Here is a 19,093-nt window from a genome sequence, read left to right on the forward strand (position 1 = left end):
TTCTTCGTCTTCATCACCCCTTCTCTTATGTCTACATGAAATCTCGCCTCTTGCGACCTTTGCCCAAAGATTTGTTGATCTGTGGTCAAGATGGTTATGGTCAGAAAGTTCACTCTACTCTCCTGGTTTTCCTATCGGCCAAATTTTCCGCCTGGTTTGAGGCTTGTAACACAGTCAAGTACTTGAAATTATCCATACTCAAAACTATCCACCGATCGTAGGTTCATCTTTCTGATCAGAACGAGTCCCCATCTGATTTATTAGAGTGATTCATTTTTTTTCTTAATTTTAATCTAATCCCATTTTAATAATTGTATAATATTAAAATTATCACTAAAATTTTACAATTACAATCACTACTGTTTTGAGAATATGTTAAAATTCAAATATTTTTCCATTGAAACAATTGATCAATTTTACGGCCTTACGAATCACCCGTACAGAAAGTGGACAATTCCAAGTTTTTGGAATTTTGCAATTAATTTTTATTTTCCTTTTCTAATTGCTCATTCTAATCAGGTAAAAATCGAAACTGACATAATAATTTACAGAAAAGCTCTTTGGATTCTCTGATTTACTTTTGTTAATCTAACATGCGACTTCTTGAAAAATCGATTTAATAATAGTTCGCTTTGATCTCGATTTTTTCCATTATAACTTCAGAGTTACAAATAAATGAACTCATAAATTCTGGAATAACACTAAAGATAAAATTACAAAGTTCTCATGCAATTTATAAAACGAATCAGGGGAGATTCGCATCGCAGTACATAAAATGTGATGAGAACTTTGGAATAATTCAAGTTGGAAAAGTCTTCACTTTAGCTCTCGAGTGAATTAGATCTTTCACCTTGAATCGAATATTGGAGCAAATTTATTCATTTTTGCTCATTTTCACTAATTCAATTACCACCGAGCAATTTAAAGATGATCATTTCATGTAACTAAATTACATGTTACCTCTTTTTCTCTTCAACCTCCATTCAATTGTCTTTTCCATTCTCCCTTAATCTCAACAATCTAAAACAATAATAGACTCATGGAAAACTATTCTTATCCAATTTGGAGCAAACTCACTCCGAATTCTGAGAACTGATTTCTATCATGAAAACCCCAAACTCCCAGTTGATATTTTCCTTTCTTACTCTTCTCTACTCTTAGATTACCTTTTTCTTTTTCTTTTTCGTTTATTTTCCTTTTCCTTTTTAATTGTTACTCTATCATTTTTTATTCATTTTCTTCCATTTAGGTTATTTAATTATTCACATTCACTTTTCTTTTCAACCATTTTACCAACAGAATCTTCCATAAACCATTACAATTCCAGGCAATTCTAAGCAATACTGGTGGTCAGTTTCTTCCATAAATTCAATCCAAGTTCCAATTGAGTTGTTTTCTCATCATCTGTTAACCTAAATTCAAGAATCGCCAAAAGGGATGAGACCAATTAGCCAAGAGAATGATAAAAGTTCAACTCAAAGTGGCGATAAAATCGTTTCTCTATCAGTGTGTTCATCATCCTCCAAGTCCAAAGATAGTAAAAATATCGTGGTCACTATTCATTTTCTCGATGATTCTGTGGCCACTTTTAAGGTTCAGGTATGTGTTGGTGATTCTCTACTAACATGATAGATTGTTACAATTTAATTCTTTCATCTCTATTGATCCTTTTTTACTTAATTTTTGATAGTCCAAGTCTTTGGGGAAATGGCTATTTGCTCAAGTCTGTGAAGCTCTCAACTTAAATGAAGTCGATTACTTTGGTTTGAAATACTTTGATTCCAATTCAACTGGAGTAAGTGATCATTTAGATTAAGTGTTCACCTAGAATTCACCTGAATATTTGATTATCTTTATTTAATCACAGTATTGGCTCGAAGCTCAAAAGCCACTCAATCGACAGTTATCTTTGGACCTTACAGATCCTCATATGTACTTGAGGGTCAAATTTTATATATTAGATCCTAATCTTTTGGAAGATGAATTGACCTGGTAAGATGATTATACTGATTATACTGATTGTTTGTTATTTTGTGATCTTGGGTTTAATAACAATTAACTGATTCTTTTCGCAACAATTTGTTCCAGGTATTTATTCAGTTTACAAATAAGGAAAGATTTGGTTGATGGAAGCTTCCATTGCGATGAAAACATGGCCAGTATAATGGCGGCTTATGTTATCCAAGCGGAGATCGGTGATTATCACGCTGACCAGCATGAAGGAATCAATTATGTTGCCAAATTTAATTTGATACCTCAACAAACTCCGGCATTTGAGAAAATGGTTATGGATATTCACAAGAAATTAGAGTATGTATTGATTTAGAAAGCAGCGTAGTTTTAATCAATAGCATTACGATTATGTTTTAATCGATTATTTATTTTATTATTTAGGGGCAAATCACCGGCTGAAGCTGATTTCAACCTGATCGAAACTGCATCGAAAAGTGAATACTATGGAATCAAGTTTACTGCCGCTAAAAACGTTGAAGGTCGTGCGATCAGTTTAGCAGTTGACCATTCGGGTATATCGGTTTTCAGGAAACTGGTCAAAGTTTGTATGTTCTCATGGACGCAGATACGAAAGTTGAGCTTCAAACGAAAAAGGTTTTATGTAAAGTTACATGACGATGTGAGTGTTTTTTTCGTACCTTAGAAAGGAAGTTGATTCGATTTAGATCTCTGAAATGTTTTCATTTCCTTTTCAGACGAAGACATCTAATCAACCAGTCGTTGAATTTATATTCACATCTCGAGACGAATGCAAAAACTTTTGGAAAAAGTGTGTCGAGCAACATACGTTTTTCCGTTGCTGTGAGGCCAAAAATATCGAAAAAGTGAAGAAAAAGATATTCACTCGAGGCTCTTCATTCAGATACGTTGGAAGGACTCAGCAACAATTAGCCGAAATGGTCCATCAGCACCATGCCAAAAGGAATTCATTTGACAGGTAATGGCTTTAATATCGTTGACGTTTGATTAATTGAATTTCGTTTGATTTATTTTTTAGGTCAAAAAGAAGTCAAAAGAAAGATTTGTCCGAAGAAAAGTCTGTCCAGGATCCGTCATCCATTTCGACCAATACTTCTGCCAATGAAGCTATTATATCAAATTTATCTCTCTCTGGAAAGTTAAATATAATAGAATCTTCTATGCAAGATCGACCTCGGAGCATTACACCGACAACGTTTCAGTCGCCGATCCGAACTCCAAGGAAAATGTCTTACCAATCGCCGATGCCACCAGATCTGTTATGTGACACTTTTTATGCTCGCAAAAGGCGAAACACAATTGAAGGAAATGTTGACAGTCCAATGGTTATGATTGACATTCTTGGTAACAATCAACCATCGCCATCTAATGAACCGATTAAGTCCAATGAAAATTTACAACAAGAGGCCATTAATTCAATGCCAGAGCCAATAAAAGCTGAAATGAAAACTGAGCAAGAAAATAAACCAATACCAGAATCAGAACCAGAACCTGAACCTGAACCTGAACCTGAACCTGAACCTGAACCTGAACCTGAACCAGAACCAGTGAATATAAAACATAAACAAGAAGTTGCCAAAGTTGAAAGAGTGAAAACTGAAACGAATGAAGAAAAGGTCAATAAGAAATCAGCTGATGTACCGATTGAAGAAATTCGAGATGTAAATTCTACGTCGAATTCAGTAGTTAATCATGTGGGTGATGAAAAGGTGAAAAAAGTCGTCGAACGGAAAAGTCACTCATCAGAAAGATCTTCATCTCGATGCGAAAATAAACCAGCTATACCTCAGAAGCCCGACAAACTCGTACGTGAGGCTCGACGGACACCCGATCACCAAAGTAAAGTTCCACAGACCGCTGAACATTCCCGACGTTCATCTCAAAAACGAGTAACTCGAATAAAAGAGCGCCGAGCCACATCAGCACCAAGATCTCGATGTGATGTGAACCTTTTTAACGATTATCGTATTCGGTCAAATAGCAAAACGAATCGTATTCTATTTGCTCAAATCAAACCACTGACCAAACCAGGTCAGTCTAATCCCAGATCACAATTTAACTTCAGCTGTGTTTCAGTTCACAGTTTACCTGGACTCGAAAGTTATTCATATCGTGACGATACACTCGACGATCCCTTAGATGAGCTACTCAATCGTCGGCTTCAAAAACTTTCCAACAATCCTTTGAGCAATAAAACTACATCCGCCGGTGAAATCGTAGCCGATGGATCCAATGGTGATCTTAAAAGTTCAAAAAGTTCAATACGTCGTCCAGATGAAGAAATGAGTTGTGAAAGTTTAGACCAATGGGCATCGGACAGTCAAGACTTTGAAAGTGACTTTGGTTCTGTCGACATATCATCAGTCCAAAACGAGACTCTTGATCGCGTTAGCGAATTGAATAAGATAATAATTGATTCTTACCTTCGAGCTCATTTTCCAGATGATTCAATTCTCAACGATCTCATGGTTGAAAGTGAAACTAAATCAGATCAGCTGATTAACCTAAATGAAGATGATAATCAACAGTTAACCGTTGAAAAAATTGTTATGCAAAGTAATTTGCAAACCTTTAGCTGTTATTGAATTGACCAGTTAATCAACCTCAACAATTAACTTACGCACAACAGTTAAAATATTGATTGTGAAAATTTTAAATAATTTTAAATACAACGACGACCGTCCCAGGAACCGAAATGGATCAAGATAATCAATCAAACTGATTGATTGGAAGAGCAAATTTAACGATAATCAAGTTAATCTTATATCGTTGGAAAGAGTCTATCGTTAATTGGGAAAAAATAATTTAGAGCTTAATTATTATATGGAAATATTTTCTCTCTTGGTAGAGAAACAATTAAGAAATTAATTTTGTCTCTTTTCATAATGAAAGGAGACTTTTTATCATCTTTATCATCATTCCTATTCAATGTGATATCAAATTCAACCGTTAATTGTTACCTTAATCACACACCAATTTAATCCTGTTATTTCATCCATCAAATATTAGCACATGATATTAATTACTTGTTAATTTTCAATTCAATTTTCATTTCTATCAATCTCAAAATCAAATGAACGTAATTAACTATTGATTATTATTTCATCTTAATTTCAGCATGAATCTTGATTGCAACACTTTCCAATTGTTGCAATTGGAAAGAAAATTAATTAATTCATTAAAAGATGAATTTTCCATTCTCATCTCAAGTCTATCCAATGGTATTAAAGAAAAGCTCTGATTGTCGACTGTCTCACAATTAACTAAATTGTTGGTAAACAGCGAAAATTATTGAACCTAATCACTTGAATTAACGGAGAAGTGTTAAAACTCCTAGAAAGAGTTGAAAGAACGAGTGATAATTATTACAATTATAATGCTGATAATTATATGGATAATAATTAAAACTAATTAAAAATATAAATAATAACTGATTTAGGAAAAGCAAAAAACACCAACACTCTTGATCCTCTTGGAAACTGAAACATTTACTTTTTTTGCCATAAAAAAAACGAGACTTTAATTTTCGAGTTAACCATTACGACAATTTGTTAATTAGCACAGAAATTATCATATTCAAATGATAATCTCCTTAACAACATCATCTCTCATCATAATCAAACTGGACAAACTAAAAATACAAAGACGATGATTTGACCAAAGGAGTTTACCATCGGATAATATTCACCATTAGATTAATTTGTTGCAATTTCAATCAATCAATTAAATCGGACGAAAAAAAGAAAAGTGAAATTATGTTTACCAGAACGAGATTAAATTTGAATTATCATAATGAACAATATTAAAACCTGAAGAGGAAAAGGACAATCACAATTAAAGTCAAATTGATTATAAATGAACATTATAGTTGAACAATTATCGTTGGCAACAATTGAATGAGAAAAGATGATGGATATGACCAATTAATGAATTAATGATTAATGATAAGCTTAAGGATTTGTAACCAAGTTGATTGCAATTAATGTAATGTCGATATGTTTTTAAAAGGATTGGATGTTAATTACAAGATGGACAATTTAACCATAAAACCTAATTGATACCCAAGAACCTGCGTAATTACATGAACGTTTAATTGAAATTGTTCTGATTTTTATTAAAACCAAACAATTATATTAAAAAGTTATAGTTTTGTTATGTTTTGTTATGTTATATTGAGATTTTGTGATCGCAAGTTGAATCAAGTGAACGTGTTGATGTGATTTAAGTGAATCATACCCCGAATATTAAAGAGGGAGGAAAGAGAATGACAAAGAGGATGAAGAGAGAGAGAGAGAAGTGACTGGCAAAATAAATGGATCAACAATATAAACAACGGAAACAAAGAGTACTGAGAGAGAGAGAGAGATGTAACATGGAGAATGGAGTGAATGAGAATCATACTCTGGAATATGGAAGAGACAGAGAAAGAAAGAAAGAAAGAAAATGAAAGAGAGGAAGCAACTAAAAACACACTCACATTCAACCAACGCTTTTTTGTTAACAAGGCTACGAGACTATCGATCGATGAAGATGGAGTAGAAAAGGAGAGTGGAGAAGAGGGGGAATAAAAATGGAAGAGAAAACACAACAGAGGATGATGGTGGAAAAGTAGAAGAGAGAGAGAGAAAGTTAATAGAAAGGTAAAGAAACCAAGGGAGAGAGGGAGAGAGAGTGGAAAGGCCATTTTATATGAGAGAGTAAATGTTGCGAGTATTGAAGAGAAAGTAGGAAAAGAGGGAGCGAGTTAGATACATAAGTGTGTGGATACAGGATTGATGAAAAGTGTGTATGTGTAGGAGAGAGCATAAGGGAGTTAGAATGAAAGAGAGAGAGAGAGAGAGAGAGAGGGGAGAGAAAGGGTGAGACTGAAAGTAGAAAAAAAATCGATATGAAAGTTAGAGCTTAACATGATGCACACTCACATAGACTGTCACATACACACTCATAAATACACAAGAGAAAGAGGGAGAAGAGAAAGAGAAAGACAGAGATCGAAGAGAGAGAGAGAGAGAGAGAGAGAGAGAGAGAATGATGATAAAGATGATAAAAGAAAGACACGAAGAGACTCAAAGTGTATGGTGGATGTTGATGTCTGAATGTGTGTGTGAATTAAAAGCACACCCACGAAAAGATTGGACAACATTGGTAACTTTTCATTTCTACTTTGCGCATTGTGCGTGTCGCAGGATTTTCCTTCATCTTCATCTTCATCATTATCATCATTCTACTCATCATCATCCCCATCATTTCTTTTTATCATCCTGCGTGTAAGATCGCAGTTGCCGTGCTGCTTTTTTCCTTCATAATCTCCAATTCTTTTTTTCTCTCTTTCTCTTTTGCTGTCATTCTCTCATTAATTTTTCGCTCTTCTTTTTCTCTTGTCTTCTCAAGCCTCTCTCACTCTCACTCTCAAATATTCTTCACCTTTTTCCCCATCTAAATCCTTGTCTTTTCTCCTTCTCTCTGGTTTCCATCAGAAACATTTCCCCCTCTTTCATTTTGATTCGAAAGATTCATCTTTCTCGCTTCTCTCTCGCTCTCTTGTTATTCTCTGCTGGTTGTTGTTGATTAACTACGGTAGTCACAATTTTCTTGTTTTTTTAGCTCTTCTGTTGGAAATGTTAAACCTGATGACGATGACGATGATGATGATGATGGTGGTGGTGATAGTGATGGTAACGGTGGTGAGGGTAAAAGTGGCGTTGTTGCTTTTATGTTGGTAAATTAAAGTTGAAAAGTAGCTTTGAAGATGTTAAATTGAATAGATTCCAATTGAACAACATGAGATGTTTTCTGTTATAAGAGTGAGAAGCAATAATCCTGATTATGCATTCATCATGTTTTTTTCTCTCTCTCCAATGTATTAATATGATGTTTAACCATGTTGAGTTTTCCAATTAGCTGTTGATATTACCAAAAAGTTGATGGTTCTCTTTCAGTGATGTTGTCAACGCGCTGGAGACCAAGAAAAATATAATAACCGGTGGTTATGGGTGGTACTTACTAGTTGTTTACCTGAGATATAATAAAATAGAAATTGAATGAGATGAATTAGAAGGACAATTTAATAAGAAGAAGAGATAAAGAGAAAAAGGAAAGTACTGACGAAAAAAATCTCGGTATAGTGACCTGAAATTGTCTTGTTTCATCTTCTCCTTCAAACAATCTTCAGGTTTGTTTAGAGAGCACAATTTGTTTTCCTTTCCTCAGGCTAAAAAGCCAACAAGATAGAGAAATAAATAAAGAGAGCCAAGGATTTTGAGAGAGAAGAAAAAAACACCATCTTCTGTTGAACTAAATTCTCACCATTTCCAGGAAAGTTAATATTACCTACAGAAAAAAAAGAATAAAAGGTAACAAGCGAATTCGAAAATTGGAAAATTAATTAAAGGCACTTATGGTTAATAGAAAATTAGAAAAGGAGACAACAACTTGAGAGAAGAAAATGTAAACATAAACAAAAAGAGAAAAGAATAAAAAAGCGAGGGAGCGAAAAAAGAAAAACAATAACAAAGAGAATGTAAAACGAGAAGAAAATTAATTCTTCTTATGGTTATTAATTCTTTTCTCTTAATTGTTATTCTTTCTAAATAATTAAATTCTTTTTCCAAGTTTAACAGTCAAATGAAGAATCAAGTGAATTAAATTGTATTAAAATCTACAATTAGAAAAAGGTAATAACATAACAGTGACACTTGGAGTTCCAACAAGATTCATCAACATCTCATCTCTACGTGATTACCTTGGTAACCTGTTCATCATCATCATCATCATCTTTTATCATCGAACCTGAAATAAAAGTAAGTACATGAAAAAGTGAAGGAAAAGAAGATGATAAAATGAAGAGAAAGAGAGAGAGAGAGAATTAGATTCCTCGCATCAATTGATATACTAAAAATCGATAGCTGATGTCGGGTGGATTAATTTTGTTCTTCTATTTTATTGGAGGGAGAAAATGATGATGAAGGAAGATCAGTGCTTAGCCAAAGGTCATTACATGTTGGAGATTCAGGCATGATGATTAAAGAGAAGAAGAAGAGAAGAGGAGAAAAGAGGAGGAGGATGAAGATGAGAAACAACAAGTATGCCTGGTGAATGTGCGTGTAGTCAATTCGCTTGACTCGCATTCGTTTTCTCTTCTTTCTCTTTCTCTCTTTTCTCTCTTTTCTTTCTTCCCTTTCTACTTTTACTTGTTTTTCTTTCTTTTCCTACTCTTACTATATAATTCTCTTTCTTTCTTTTTCCCCTCTTTTCTCTGTCTCTGTCTCTCTCTCTCTCTTAGCATCACAACAGACACACAAAACAGAAACACTCACTTTGGGACTAATACAAAAGGATAGAAAAAAACAACAACAAGAAGGAGACAAGAACATCACCAGAGGAAAACAAGAAAGAAAAAAGAAAGAAAAAATCGTCATCTTTCTTTTCTCTCATCATTATCATCTTTCTCTCACACACACTTTTTAAGCACTTTGTGAGTGTTGTTCTTGTGTGTGCCTGTGCTGTGTTCCATTTGCTTCTTTCTCCCTGTAATTAAACAGGTCTCTCTCTCTCTCTCTCTCTCTCTCTCACACTCTCACTATCTATCTTCAATCTCCCTCTTTTACTTTTCTCTTGTCTCATTTTCTCAGTTTCGTTATGACCATTTCTACACCTAAACCACCATTATAATCACCACAACCACCACCAGACAAAAAAGAAACAGCAACAACAGTGTAACATTTACCTCCACCTCCACTACCATCATCATCTTCATCATCATCATCTCTTGTTTCACCAAAGACTGAAAACCATCAGGATTGAAAAAAAAATCATCTTCAATCTTCATCGATAACAATTTATGTTTATCTTCATTCATTGAATGATGGTCATCATCGTTTCTGTCAACTAATCACTATTTCGCTTTATCGATCGTATATTTCCACACCACCATAGGTGATTATTTCTTCTTTTTATCATATTTTCTCTTCTCTTGGCTACATTTTCTCAAATTCTCTCCTTTTCCATAATAGAGGTAAACATATTTTCCACCGGCTTCATCTTGTAATTCATTTTCTTCAATTCTTTCTTCGGTTTTGTGTCTCATCGAAACTGTGATCTTCAACTGTAAACAATTTTCTTCTTTTGTTCTTTAACTTGAGTCTTTTTTCCTCCTTCACAACTCACACATTTAAACACACGCCCGAGGCCATATTTTTAATTCTCGTTTGTGCTTTGTTGATCGTGGGTTCTTTTTTTCTTGTTTCACCAGCAGCAGCAGCGTTTTTGATCTTGAACAGAAAAATTATCATAAACATCACTTTTCATGCTATTCATTGGTTCAGAATTGTGATTATTTATTACCAAGTGGCTGTTGAAAGCGACAAAGAACAAAAAATCAATCAAAACAACGATAATCATTCTCATCATCATCAACCTTCCAGTCTCATTAGAACTGTTTCAATCTAAATCTGTGTTCAACTATTGTTATTATTTCCATAATAACCTTTGATTATCTCATTTGTTCCTGTATCTCTCTCTCTCTCTCTTTCTCTTTCTCTCTTTCGCTTTTCTTTGCCCACCCCTCTCCATGTAGAGTGTGTGTATTTGTGTCACCTTTTGTTAGTAAAAAACCACCGCACCAACTAAATGGTTGATAATTTTTCTAGTGAAAATGTTCCTCATCATGGTTAATATATGTGAACAAAGTGTTTGACAACTATAAGATATTAGATCATCAAATTAACCAAATCACAGAGACACCAAAGACAATTAAGTTAACAAATCTCCCTCTTAATTGTATTTTTTTTCTTCTTCTTTCAATCTACAAAACCAGAGAAATAACAAAACAAAAAACTCAACAATGAACATGGAAATTGATATGGACCGAGAATTCAATGTTGACATTAGGTTAGTTGATTTTCTAGTATTGACCAAATCATTTTCTTTTGGTGTGGTCACCATGCTGCACTTGATTGTCGCCATTTTCTAATTTGATTCTGTTCTCTTTGCACAGGAAAATGTCCAAGAATTGTGTTATTCTTCGTCTTCATCACCCCTTTCTTATGTCTACATGAAATCTCGCCTCTTGCGACCTTTGCCCAAAGATTTGTTGATCTGTGGTCAAGATGGTTATGGTCAGAAAGTTCACTCTACTCTCCTGGTTTTCCTATCGGCCAAATTTTCCGCCTGGTTTGAGGCTTGTAACGACAATGGACACACGATAACCAATTTTCTAATACCCACCATGGATAAAATGGGAATCCAGTGTCTCCATGAACTAATTTACGATGGTTCTTGTAAAATTGATTTTAACCGAGCCAGTCAAGTAGTTAATCAAATATCACAATTAGGATTATCGATAACAGCGGAAAGTAAAGATGGCCAACGGATTCAATTGTTACAAAATGAACCTGATTTGGTGGATGAGGAAGAAGATGAAGATGAAGATGATGATGTTGAAGAGGAAGTGGTCGATGTAGATGTTGAAGATCGATTAATGATGAACACAATCATCCCAAACTCTGAGAATGCCTCACAAACCTCTGAAGATTTAATATTACAAAATCAACTTCGTCCATCCCCATCACCATTATCAATCCCATCAACTGAACAAGAAGATGAGATTCCACCCTTACAACATGCTACCTATGGTGGTCGGCATAACTCCATCCCTCATCAAATGATGACCTCAAATTGTAACAATTCATCTTCCCATCTTCCCGAATCACCTCCACCACTTACATTAACCAATCAAGGAATGATTTCACCACCACCAGAGGCCAAACTTGAAAATGGTCGAGTCCGTTGTACCTATTGTGACAAATCTCTGGCCAATGCTCGTAATTGGAGGGAACACATACTCGCCCTTCATTTAGGTCAAACTATGCCCTGTCCAAGATGTGGTGCTCATTTCAAACATCGGTCAACCCTTCGAGGACATTTACTACGATGTAGAAAACTTAGTGGCCCTAATACCAACAATTTAAACAACAACAACAACAACAACAATACCAATAATAATAATAATAATAATAACAATAACCTAAATAACAACAATTCAAACAACAAAGATAATAGTAATAATATCAACAATGGAAATAACAACAATCTCAACAACAACCTTATACACAACGTGAAACAAGCTAATTATTAAAGGAATCACCATGTAAAAATATTCATAATGATTTTGGATGATGAAGATAAAAAAGATGATAACTTTGCGGAAGATGAAGCAAGTTCAAAAGACTGGAGAAGAAGAGGAATTTCATCTTAATTTTAGCATGAATCTTGATTCCAACACTTTCCAATTGATGCATAACTTGCGACGAAGAAAAAAAAAATTATCTCATTAAAAGATGAAAACTTTCATCTTCATCTCTACAACACATCATCTAAAATCTATCCTATGGTATAAAAGAAAAGCTCTCAATGTCAACCGACTCAACAATCAACCAAATTGTTGGTACTCAAAGCGAAAAATGATTAACCCTAATCATTTGGATAAACTGAATAACATTTTACCTTAAACACACTGAGCAACTAAAAACCACCTCCACCAAGATGATCATTGACGTTTGGAAACCTTCAAATTGACAATTGACATTGATGGTGATTTTTATTAAAGTATTTTCATCATCTTCTCCATCATTATCAACACAAGCCTTTTCTTGTTGAAACGGAAAGCAGTTATTATTAATTCACAATCACTACAAATGAGTCTCACAAATTTCATCATTATCAAATTGCAATTGATTAGCTTTCCTGTGTTCCCAAATAACAAAACAAATCACCGTAACAATTAACAAACAAATCAACAATATCACACTCAACTTGATGTTTGTTTTTACTTCATGTGTAGGTTAACACAACGAAAACAAAACACAAGATCAATCATCTTATTATTATCATAAATTTTACTCACCAAACATCAACCACCACACACACACAACACCAACTGATGAACTGACTTTTGTTTTGTTTCTCATCGCAATCTTTATGTGACCTCATCATCTTCATAATCATCATCATCTTACTATTTTTTTGTTTCTTTCTAATCATCATCATCCTTTGCTTGACATCTCTTCATCTTTCTCTTCCTTATCTTCCTCTTCTCTTACATTCCCTTCCATTTTAAACTTCTCTCTCTAACTCACTCTTTCTCTCTTTGGACAGTCATGATAAAAAAGTGCGAATCTGATTCTTTTCTTTCTCTTGTTTGTTTTTCTCTCTTTTTTTTTGTTGACGAATCTGATAAATCTCACCTTCGATCATATCTCTCTTTCTCTCACACTCACTCACTCACTCACCTCCACACCGCAATGTCCCCACTCTCCTTTGTTGCCCCACATTTTTTTTTTCTAAAATTGTATTTCCTTTGTTTTCATATTCTTACAAATTTTGATAAAACTCAACTTATGACCAATCCTTAAGTTCCTGATGAATAACAATTAAAATTAACAGAAAAAAAAGCTTAACTAAAATCTAAATTAAAAAGCATTTACAAAAAAAAACAAACATTTCTGATTGTAGGAGTGTTTTTTAATTTCTATTCAAACAATACAATTACATTGACTGAATACGATTGTTATGTGTATATATTGATGTTTGTGTCTATTGTAATAATTTATAAATAATTTATCATAATGTAAAACCTTAGAAAACAATCAACGGTGTTGAAAAAACATGTAAGTTGGAAGATGGTGAATGTAAAGTCTATTAATTTTCTTAGGGAATAATAATCATCGGGTAATTTTCAGATAATTGATTAAAAAGAGGAAAAAAATAATAGAAAAAAATATCAAAGAAATATAAATGAATGATAATGATGATATTTTCCGGTGAGCATTTTGTGTGTGTGTGTGTGTGTGTGTGTGTGTGTGTGTGTGTGTGAGATTAACAGAGAGCGAGAGAGATAAATTTTTAGGTTGATGGATTGGTTATCCCTTGATTCTTGTAAACTGCATGATAAGCATTTCGTAGTAGCGCATAAGGGAAACAAGACTCGAGTAAATCCATGGTTAGAAAAGGTGATTCTTTGACAATTAAATCTAATAAGATGTAAATAGATTCTCGATTTCGAGTTGCTTCTTTGTCTGGTTCAAGACCCAAACGAAGGAGACTCGATGAGGCCAATGCTAAGAACTCCTTTAATCGGTCAACAGTATCTCCGTGGTTACAAATTGTAAAAAGTGCTCCTGCAATTCCGTTAATTGCTTGAGCTAAACAATGAATATTATTACCATGAGCTTCCAATGATGGTTTATAATATGATTGTTCACCGCGAGCAAGTTTAGGTAAAGAAACAGCAATAAAAACCATAAGGAGACAAGCAATTTGATATTCATCTTCACCCAATTCTGTAATGAAAATTATTCCATTATTATTAGCTAATTAATTACAATTTCAAATTGATTACTTACCACTTTTTTGAGACAATAAAGCAGTAACTAAAGCTGGATCAACCTTGTTTGGTAACCCAGCCGCCGAACACATTTCACTGATACTCTGTGGGGATAAATAAATTAACAGCAATTAAATAATACATATTGATGATTAAAATAATCTATGAAAAATTCAACAATTAAAATATTAGTTTATTGATATTTACCTGGAGCTTAGCACTTTCAATCTGATAGAATGAGGGAAAAACGGAAAGATGTGAGTGAAAAGAGAGAGAGTTAATTGTGATTGAAATGTTCAATTCTTTTTACACAATTAAATTAAATTGTGCTTACCATTGATTCACCATTTGGAACATGATGCTTAAAGTCAAGAATTGAACTCATCAGAAAAGGTATTCGATCAAATAAAACATCGCTCAAAGCTTCTTGTGCCAATTCCCGGAAGCAAAGGATAACACCAATGATTGTCATTCGTTGTAAGACACTATCTACATCTGAGAACAGAGAAATAGATCAGTAAATTGTTTCAAATTAGTAAATTGTAAATTTTTATGCAATGACTAATTCTACAGTTAAATGCAAAAAAGGGATTAATCTAATTGGGCAACAATCTAACGATTATTAAGAAATGGTTAGTATATTTTACTTTGAGCAATCTTGGGTCCTTAGAGCAGCAAAGCAACAAAGATAATTAACAAAAGATTAAAATAGATTGAGCAATTAAAGTGCACAATAAGCATTAGTTTAAGATTAAATCATTAATATATTTTATTTAGAATAGTAAATAACAATTAAAACGTTACTTACTTTGTAGTTTTTTAAATAACTCTCTCATTTGTTCAGGTTTATCATAATTAGATCTTAAACCAAGAAGTGTTTCTTTATTCATAATAACCAATTTCTAATTGCGAAACAAAATAAATTCATTAATAGTTATCCATTAATTTGGGCAGTTGAATTAACAAAAAAAAATAAACTAATTACCTTTAATTCAGTCACTTGACTTGCAATATGCCACATCAGATTTTCGTTACAATATTTCATTCCATAGGGTCCAATGAGTTCAGCTAATGCTCGTAGCTCTGTAGAGACAATAATTGATTTGATTAATGATAATTCATTGATTTGTAATTAGTTTTGAAAAGTAAATAGCAATACCATTAACATCGGAATATTCTTCAGCACAAAAAGGTACTTGACCTTCAACCGGTAAGGTAACAAAGGCTTTTTGTAATGGAGAGTAACATATTTGACCAGCACTGACTCGCCTTAAGAGTACCTCAAGGTACCAATTTGAATAGAGAGCGGTAATTGTTTTGTCACCATGACTGTCCTGTGGTTGTGTTTGTAAAAGCAGAACAGAGTTGAAAATATTGGTTATCTCAATTTGAACTGTAAGAGATAAACAAAAAAAAATCATTAGAGTTTAATTGATGTAAGATTTTAAAAAAAGTGAATCGGAAACAAGAAATAAATAGTTACCATAATTTTCAATGGATTGGAGGACATTCATGTAAGCTCGAACACTGCTGAGTAGTTCAGATGGTTTGGCGATTTCATTTGTTTCGGGATTGAACATGACCATTCCAACAAGAGCTTTGTTAAATCGAGACTCTAAATGACCATGAAGATATTCACGAGGAGCAAAAGTGTGATCCCAAACGTGTATAGATGGACAATAATTGATTGCAAAACAAAGTTCAGTTAAAGCCATATGAAGTTTATCCATTCTAATAGTAAATAAGAAGATGATTATTATTATTAATTTTTTTCTCGATTGATTAATTGATCGTAACTTACGTAGTCAACTCTTCTCTGGTTCGACGATAACTTTCAATTCCCGGTTTGTCGATTTCTCTTTCGATTTTATTCTTCTTGTCTCGTTTCTTTAATTTCACCACTGAGACTATTTGAGGTGCTACATGTTTAGGTAACAGTTGATCATTGAGCATACATTGATGATCGCAAATTGTGGTGATTATATTTTTGGCCTCTTTTGACATTTCATCGAGGAATAGATTAACCATAGAAATGCTTCTTTCTCCAATTCGAGTTCGCTAAAGGTTAGAAAAGAAAAATAAAAGTTAATAGAAGATCAAATCAAAATTTTGGACCCAATTTACCTCTTCAGGGGCAAGGTCATGGTATGAATTAAGGAAATGTGAGCAAATCATCGGGAAGGCAATGATGTATCTCGTTTGCGCTGGAAACTCCAAACACATATGAAACTGGTCATCGAAAATTTTACTATAAAAACTGTAAAAAGAAAAGAATCAATATTAATATTGGACAAAGTTAATCATGGAATTTAATTACTAACCAGAAAAGGGAAAGATCTGAAGTTTCCGTTAATATATCTTCCAAATAATCAACCATCTTAGTATGGAAAACAACAATGTTCATCAAAGTGGCTAAGTTTTTGTGCTCAAAAAGGTTCATTGGGTATCGATTGACACTACTGTAGGCTTGTAAACGAAACCAATCCAATCGAAGTCCTCGAAAATCAAATATTTCATTGTTCTCGATTTGTTTAACTGAAAGGTTTGATATTTGACTGTAAATAGATTCCAAAATTACTGAATCCTCTTCCGGCATCATAGAAACACCTTGCATAATATTATTCAAAGCTATTGCATCGTAACAGGTTAAATATTGGACATAATAACGTTGAACTACTTGATTATATTTTCTCACTAATGATCTGAGTTCCTCAATGTGAAATAAAAGCTCTGGTAATTGACGATCAACAAGATCTTCCGCTTGAGCTTTAGGTCGACCTTGTCGAACGGGAATATTGTCATAATGTCGCAATAGCCAATGAACCTCATCACGGGCAAAAGACAAAGCCATGAAAACAAGAAGTGCTTTTGGTCCTAAAAGTCCAGGTTGATCTCCCAAGATTAATCCCAATTCTTTCAACGCTGAGCGTAAAAATTTTCGCTTCTCTCGATGAATATGTCCACTATTACAAATAGTAAGGAAAAAAGGTAATCAATACAATGAGAAAGAATAAAAATTTATGATAAAGTTAAAAAACTTACGCATTTTGAAGGACATTGTTATAAGCATCTTTAACATCAGAGACTCTTTTGTTGTAACCTTTGATTCCTTCAAAAAAATGTTGGACAAATGCATGGGTATGAATAACTTCATCTCGGTGAAGAGTTGTTACCCAACCACATTGAAGAGCTTTTGAAAATAATTCATGAGCTGAAGTCTGATTAAGATGTTGATGAATTAATAGGAATCCAACTAAAGACAAAACATAAAAAAGACAAAAAGATTAATTAAAACTGTTCGGTTAGATAAATTGATGGAATTACTTACAAATTATATATCTTTCCATGGAATCAATTGAAAGGTATTCGGTGTTTATTGGATCTGTTTGTGCAGGAGTCAGAATGTCTCTTGGATTGGCAACGATGCTTAGAATTTGACTTTTACGCCATTCCTCAGCTGGAAGATTACGAAGATGGAAACTTTCTTGGAGAGATATGAGAGCGTTAAAAAGTAACTTTGAGTGTGGAACAAAATCCTCTGACAATTTTTTAAGTGGATTCTCATATTCGACAATCATTTGACCTAATCGGGGAAAACTGTTCTCACTGTGTCCATGGGTAAGTTCGTGGGCAGTATTAAATAAACCAATAACCGCCTTTCTATCCTCAATTCGTGAGACAAGAATCATGAGTGATACATAAGTTACCATGAGATCCAGATAGCCTCGAGTTAGATCAAAATTGATGGACTGTAATTGAAAACAAAAACAAAAACAAAACAAATAATGGTAATAATTAGAGATAGAGTAAAAATAGATAAGATATAAAATGAATATGGTAATATACTCAGATGACAGGATAGATATTAAATTTTAAAGGGGAGTTACTCTTAATTTTTAACTGGAAAAATGGAATCACACATAGTGAACAGTTAAAGCAAAAGAATAATTAACCACTGATTAAATGAGAATAGAAAATAATTACAATATCGAGTGTCAATTGACAAGCATCCATGGTGGTTAAAAGTTCATTAACATGGTCTTTAAACTCCAAAATATCCACAAAGGTGTAATAGAAATGAGTTGTAGCCTTAGTTATCTCAGTTCGAGCAGTAGCAACCGCACCAATTAAGCTCTATGATTGATTTTTGGAAGAAATAAAAGAAGAAAACAAATCAATCAAATGCAATAAAAAAGTAGAAAAAGAAAATCAAATAAAAGAATAGAACAAAATTGTTTACATTATTACTCCTTGTATCTGTGTGTGGAAATCTTCTGACAATCTGTTTCATAGCTGATTCCAAACCTTTGTCAGAAAGAATAGGAGGTCGAAGTTTAGGATCACTTGATTGCTAAATAAATAAAAATAAGAGAAAAAGAAAAAGAAAAGGATTAAATCAAATGGAATAACAATTAACACAATTAACAACAAATTCTTACCTTTTTAATATTATAAAGTCTAGTTAACATTCCTATTCCCCGGTCATTGAGAATAGTCAATTTCTCAGCTAATTTTTGCTGAGATACATTTAAATGACGAACCATTGTTCTTTCTTAATTAAGACTATACAAGTCTAAATTATTTCTACCAATGGACACAACAATTAAATCACTAGAAAATCAATTAAACCAAGACAATAACATAAACAGAAACATCAATGGGTTTGGTCTTGACATTAATCTATTTTCTTATCCGACCAACAGATGGCGAAGAAAAGAG

The 19,093-nt window shown here is 33.4% G+C and overlaps 3 protein-coding genes and 1 long non-coding RNA gene across 8 annotated transcripts; 2 read left to right on the top strand and 2 right to left on the bottom strand.

Moving 5' to 3' along the window:
* Window positions 1–983: 983 nt before the first annotated feature.
* On the top strand, window positions 984–6,147 carry LOC128393313 (FERM, ARHGEF and pleckstrin domain-containing protein 1-like). Its single transcript, XM_053353465.1, has 7 exons — window positions 984–1,599; window positions 1,691–1,795; window positions 1,868–1,992; window positions 2,089–2,310; window positions 2,395–2,632; window positions 2,709–2,950; window positions 3,011–6,147. The coding sequence occupies exons 1-7, from the start codon at window positions 1,438–1,440 to the stop codon at window positions 4,575–4,577; spliced, it is 2,661 nt and encodes an 886-aa protein (XP_053209440.1). The 5' UTR covers window positions 984–1,437; the 3' UTR covers window positions 4,578–6,147.
* Window positions 6,148–7,204: 1,057 nt separating this feature from the next.
* Window positions 7,205–8,467, bottom strand: LOC128393318 (uncharacterized). 2 transcript variants are annotated; one of them, XR_008326120.1, is made up of 2 exons: window positions 8,099–8,467; window positions 7,205–8,007 (listed from the first exon to the last, which is right to left on the bottom strand). It is a non-coding gene; the product is annotated as an uncharacterized LOC128393318 (long non-coding RNA). The 2 variants fall into 2 exon arrangements; XR_008326121.1 differs by having other exon boundaries at window positions 8,122–8,339.
* A 184-nt stretch (window positions 8,468–8,651) lies between these two features.
* Window positions 8,652–13,484, top strand: LOC128393316 (type-2 histone deacetylase 1-like). Of its 3 annotated transcripts, none has more exons than XM_053353471.1 (4): window positions 8,652–8,792; window positions 9,275–10,006; window positions 10,808–10,881; window positions 10,988–13,484. In XM_053353471.1, the coding sequence occupies exon 4, from the start codon at window positions 11,045–11,047 to the stop codon at window positions 12,125–12,127; it is 1,083 nt and encodes a 360-aa protein (XP_053209446.1). In that variant the 5' UTR covers window positions 8,652–8,792; window positions 9,275–10,006; window positions 10,808–10,881; window positions 10,988–11,044; the 3' UTR covers window positions 12,128–13,484. The 3 variants fall into 3 exon arrangements, with proteins under 3 accessions (XP_053209446.1, XP_053209444.1, XP_053209445.1); XM_053353469.1 differs by having other exon boundaries at window positions 9,275–9,927; window positions 10,005–10,881; XM_053353470.1 differs by having other exon boundaries at window positions 9,275–9,927.
* Window positions 13,485–13,818: 334 nt separating this feature from the next.
* Window positions 13,819–19,053, bottom strand: LOC128393310 (membrane-associated protein Hem-like). 2 transcript variants are annotated; one of them, XM_053353457.1, is made up of 16 exons: window positions 18,814–19,052; window positions 18,615–18,725; window positions 18,359–18,508; window positions 17,703–18,123; window positions 17,417–17,627; window positions 16,696–17,337; window positions 16,499–16,631; window positions 16,176–16,432; window positions 15,858–16,105; window positions 15,534–15,767; window positions 15,360–15,457; window positions 15,183–15,276; window positions 14,709–14,869; window positions 14,582–14,602; window positions 14,394–14,478; window positions 13,819–14,330 (listed from the first exon to the last, which is right to left on the bottom strand). In XM_053353457.1, the coding sequence occupies exons 1-16, from the start codon at window positions 18,916–18,918 to the stop codon at window positions 13,894–13,896; spliced, it is 3,408 nt and encodes a 1,135-aa protein (XP_053209432.1). In that variant the 5' UTR covers window positions 18,919–19,052; the 3' UTR covers window positions 13,819–13,893. The 2 variants fall into 2 exon arrangements, with proteins under 2 accessions (XP_053209432.1, XP_053209433.1); XM_053353458.1 differs by lacking the exons at window positions 13,819–14,330; window positions 14,394–14,478; window positions 14,582–14,602; window positions 14,709–14,869 and adding an exon at window positions 14,993–15,039 and having other exon boundaries at window positions 18,814–19,053.
* Between the last annotated feature and the right edge of the window lie 40 nt (window positions 19,054–19,093).

Source organism: Panonychus citri, unplaced genomic scaffold (genome assembly GCF_014898815.1).
Source record: "Panonychus citri isolate SS breed McGregor unplaced genomic scaffold, ASM1489881v1 Contig00138, whole genome shotgun sequence".
In the NCBI taxonomy this organism is placed as follows: Eukaryota; Metazoa; Arthropoda; class Arachnida; order Trombidiformes; family Tetranychidae; genus Panonychus; species Panonychus citri.

What these genes read in the sequence shown, in the direction of transcription:
- LOC128393313 (XM_053353465.1), top strand. Translation starts at nt 1,438, where the DNA reads ATGAGACCAATTAGCCAAGAGAATGATAAAAGTTCAACTCAAAGTGGC. An exon ending in TTGATTCCAATTCAACTGGA is followed by an intron (nt 1,796 to 1,867) that starts GTAAGTGATCAT and finishes ATTTAATCACAG; the next exon opens with TATTGGCTCGAAGCTCAAAA. An exon ending in GATATTCACAAGAAATTAGA is followed by an intron (nt 2,311 to 2,394) that starts GTATGTATTGAT and finishes TTTATTATTTAG; the next exon opens with GGGCAAATCACCGGCTGAAG.
- LOC128393310 (XM_053353457.1), bottom strand. Translation starts at nt 18,918, where the DNA reads ATGGTTCGTCATTTAAATGTATCTCAGCAAAAATTAGCTGAGAAATTG. An exon ending in CATGGAAAGATATATAATTT is followed by an intron (nt 17,628 to 17,702) that starts GTAAGTAATTCC and finishes TTTTGTCTTTAG; the next exon opens with TTGGATTCCTATTAATTCAT. An exon ending in ATGACCTTGCCCCTGAAGAG is followed by an intron (nt 16,433 to 16,498) that starts GTAAATTGGGTC and finishes TCTAACCTTTAG; the next exon opens with CGAACTCGAATTGGAGAAAG.
- LOC128393316 (XM_053353471.1), top strand. Translation starts at nt 11,045, where the DNA reads ATGAAATCTCGCCTCTTGCGACCTTTGCCCAAAGATTTGTTGATCTGT.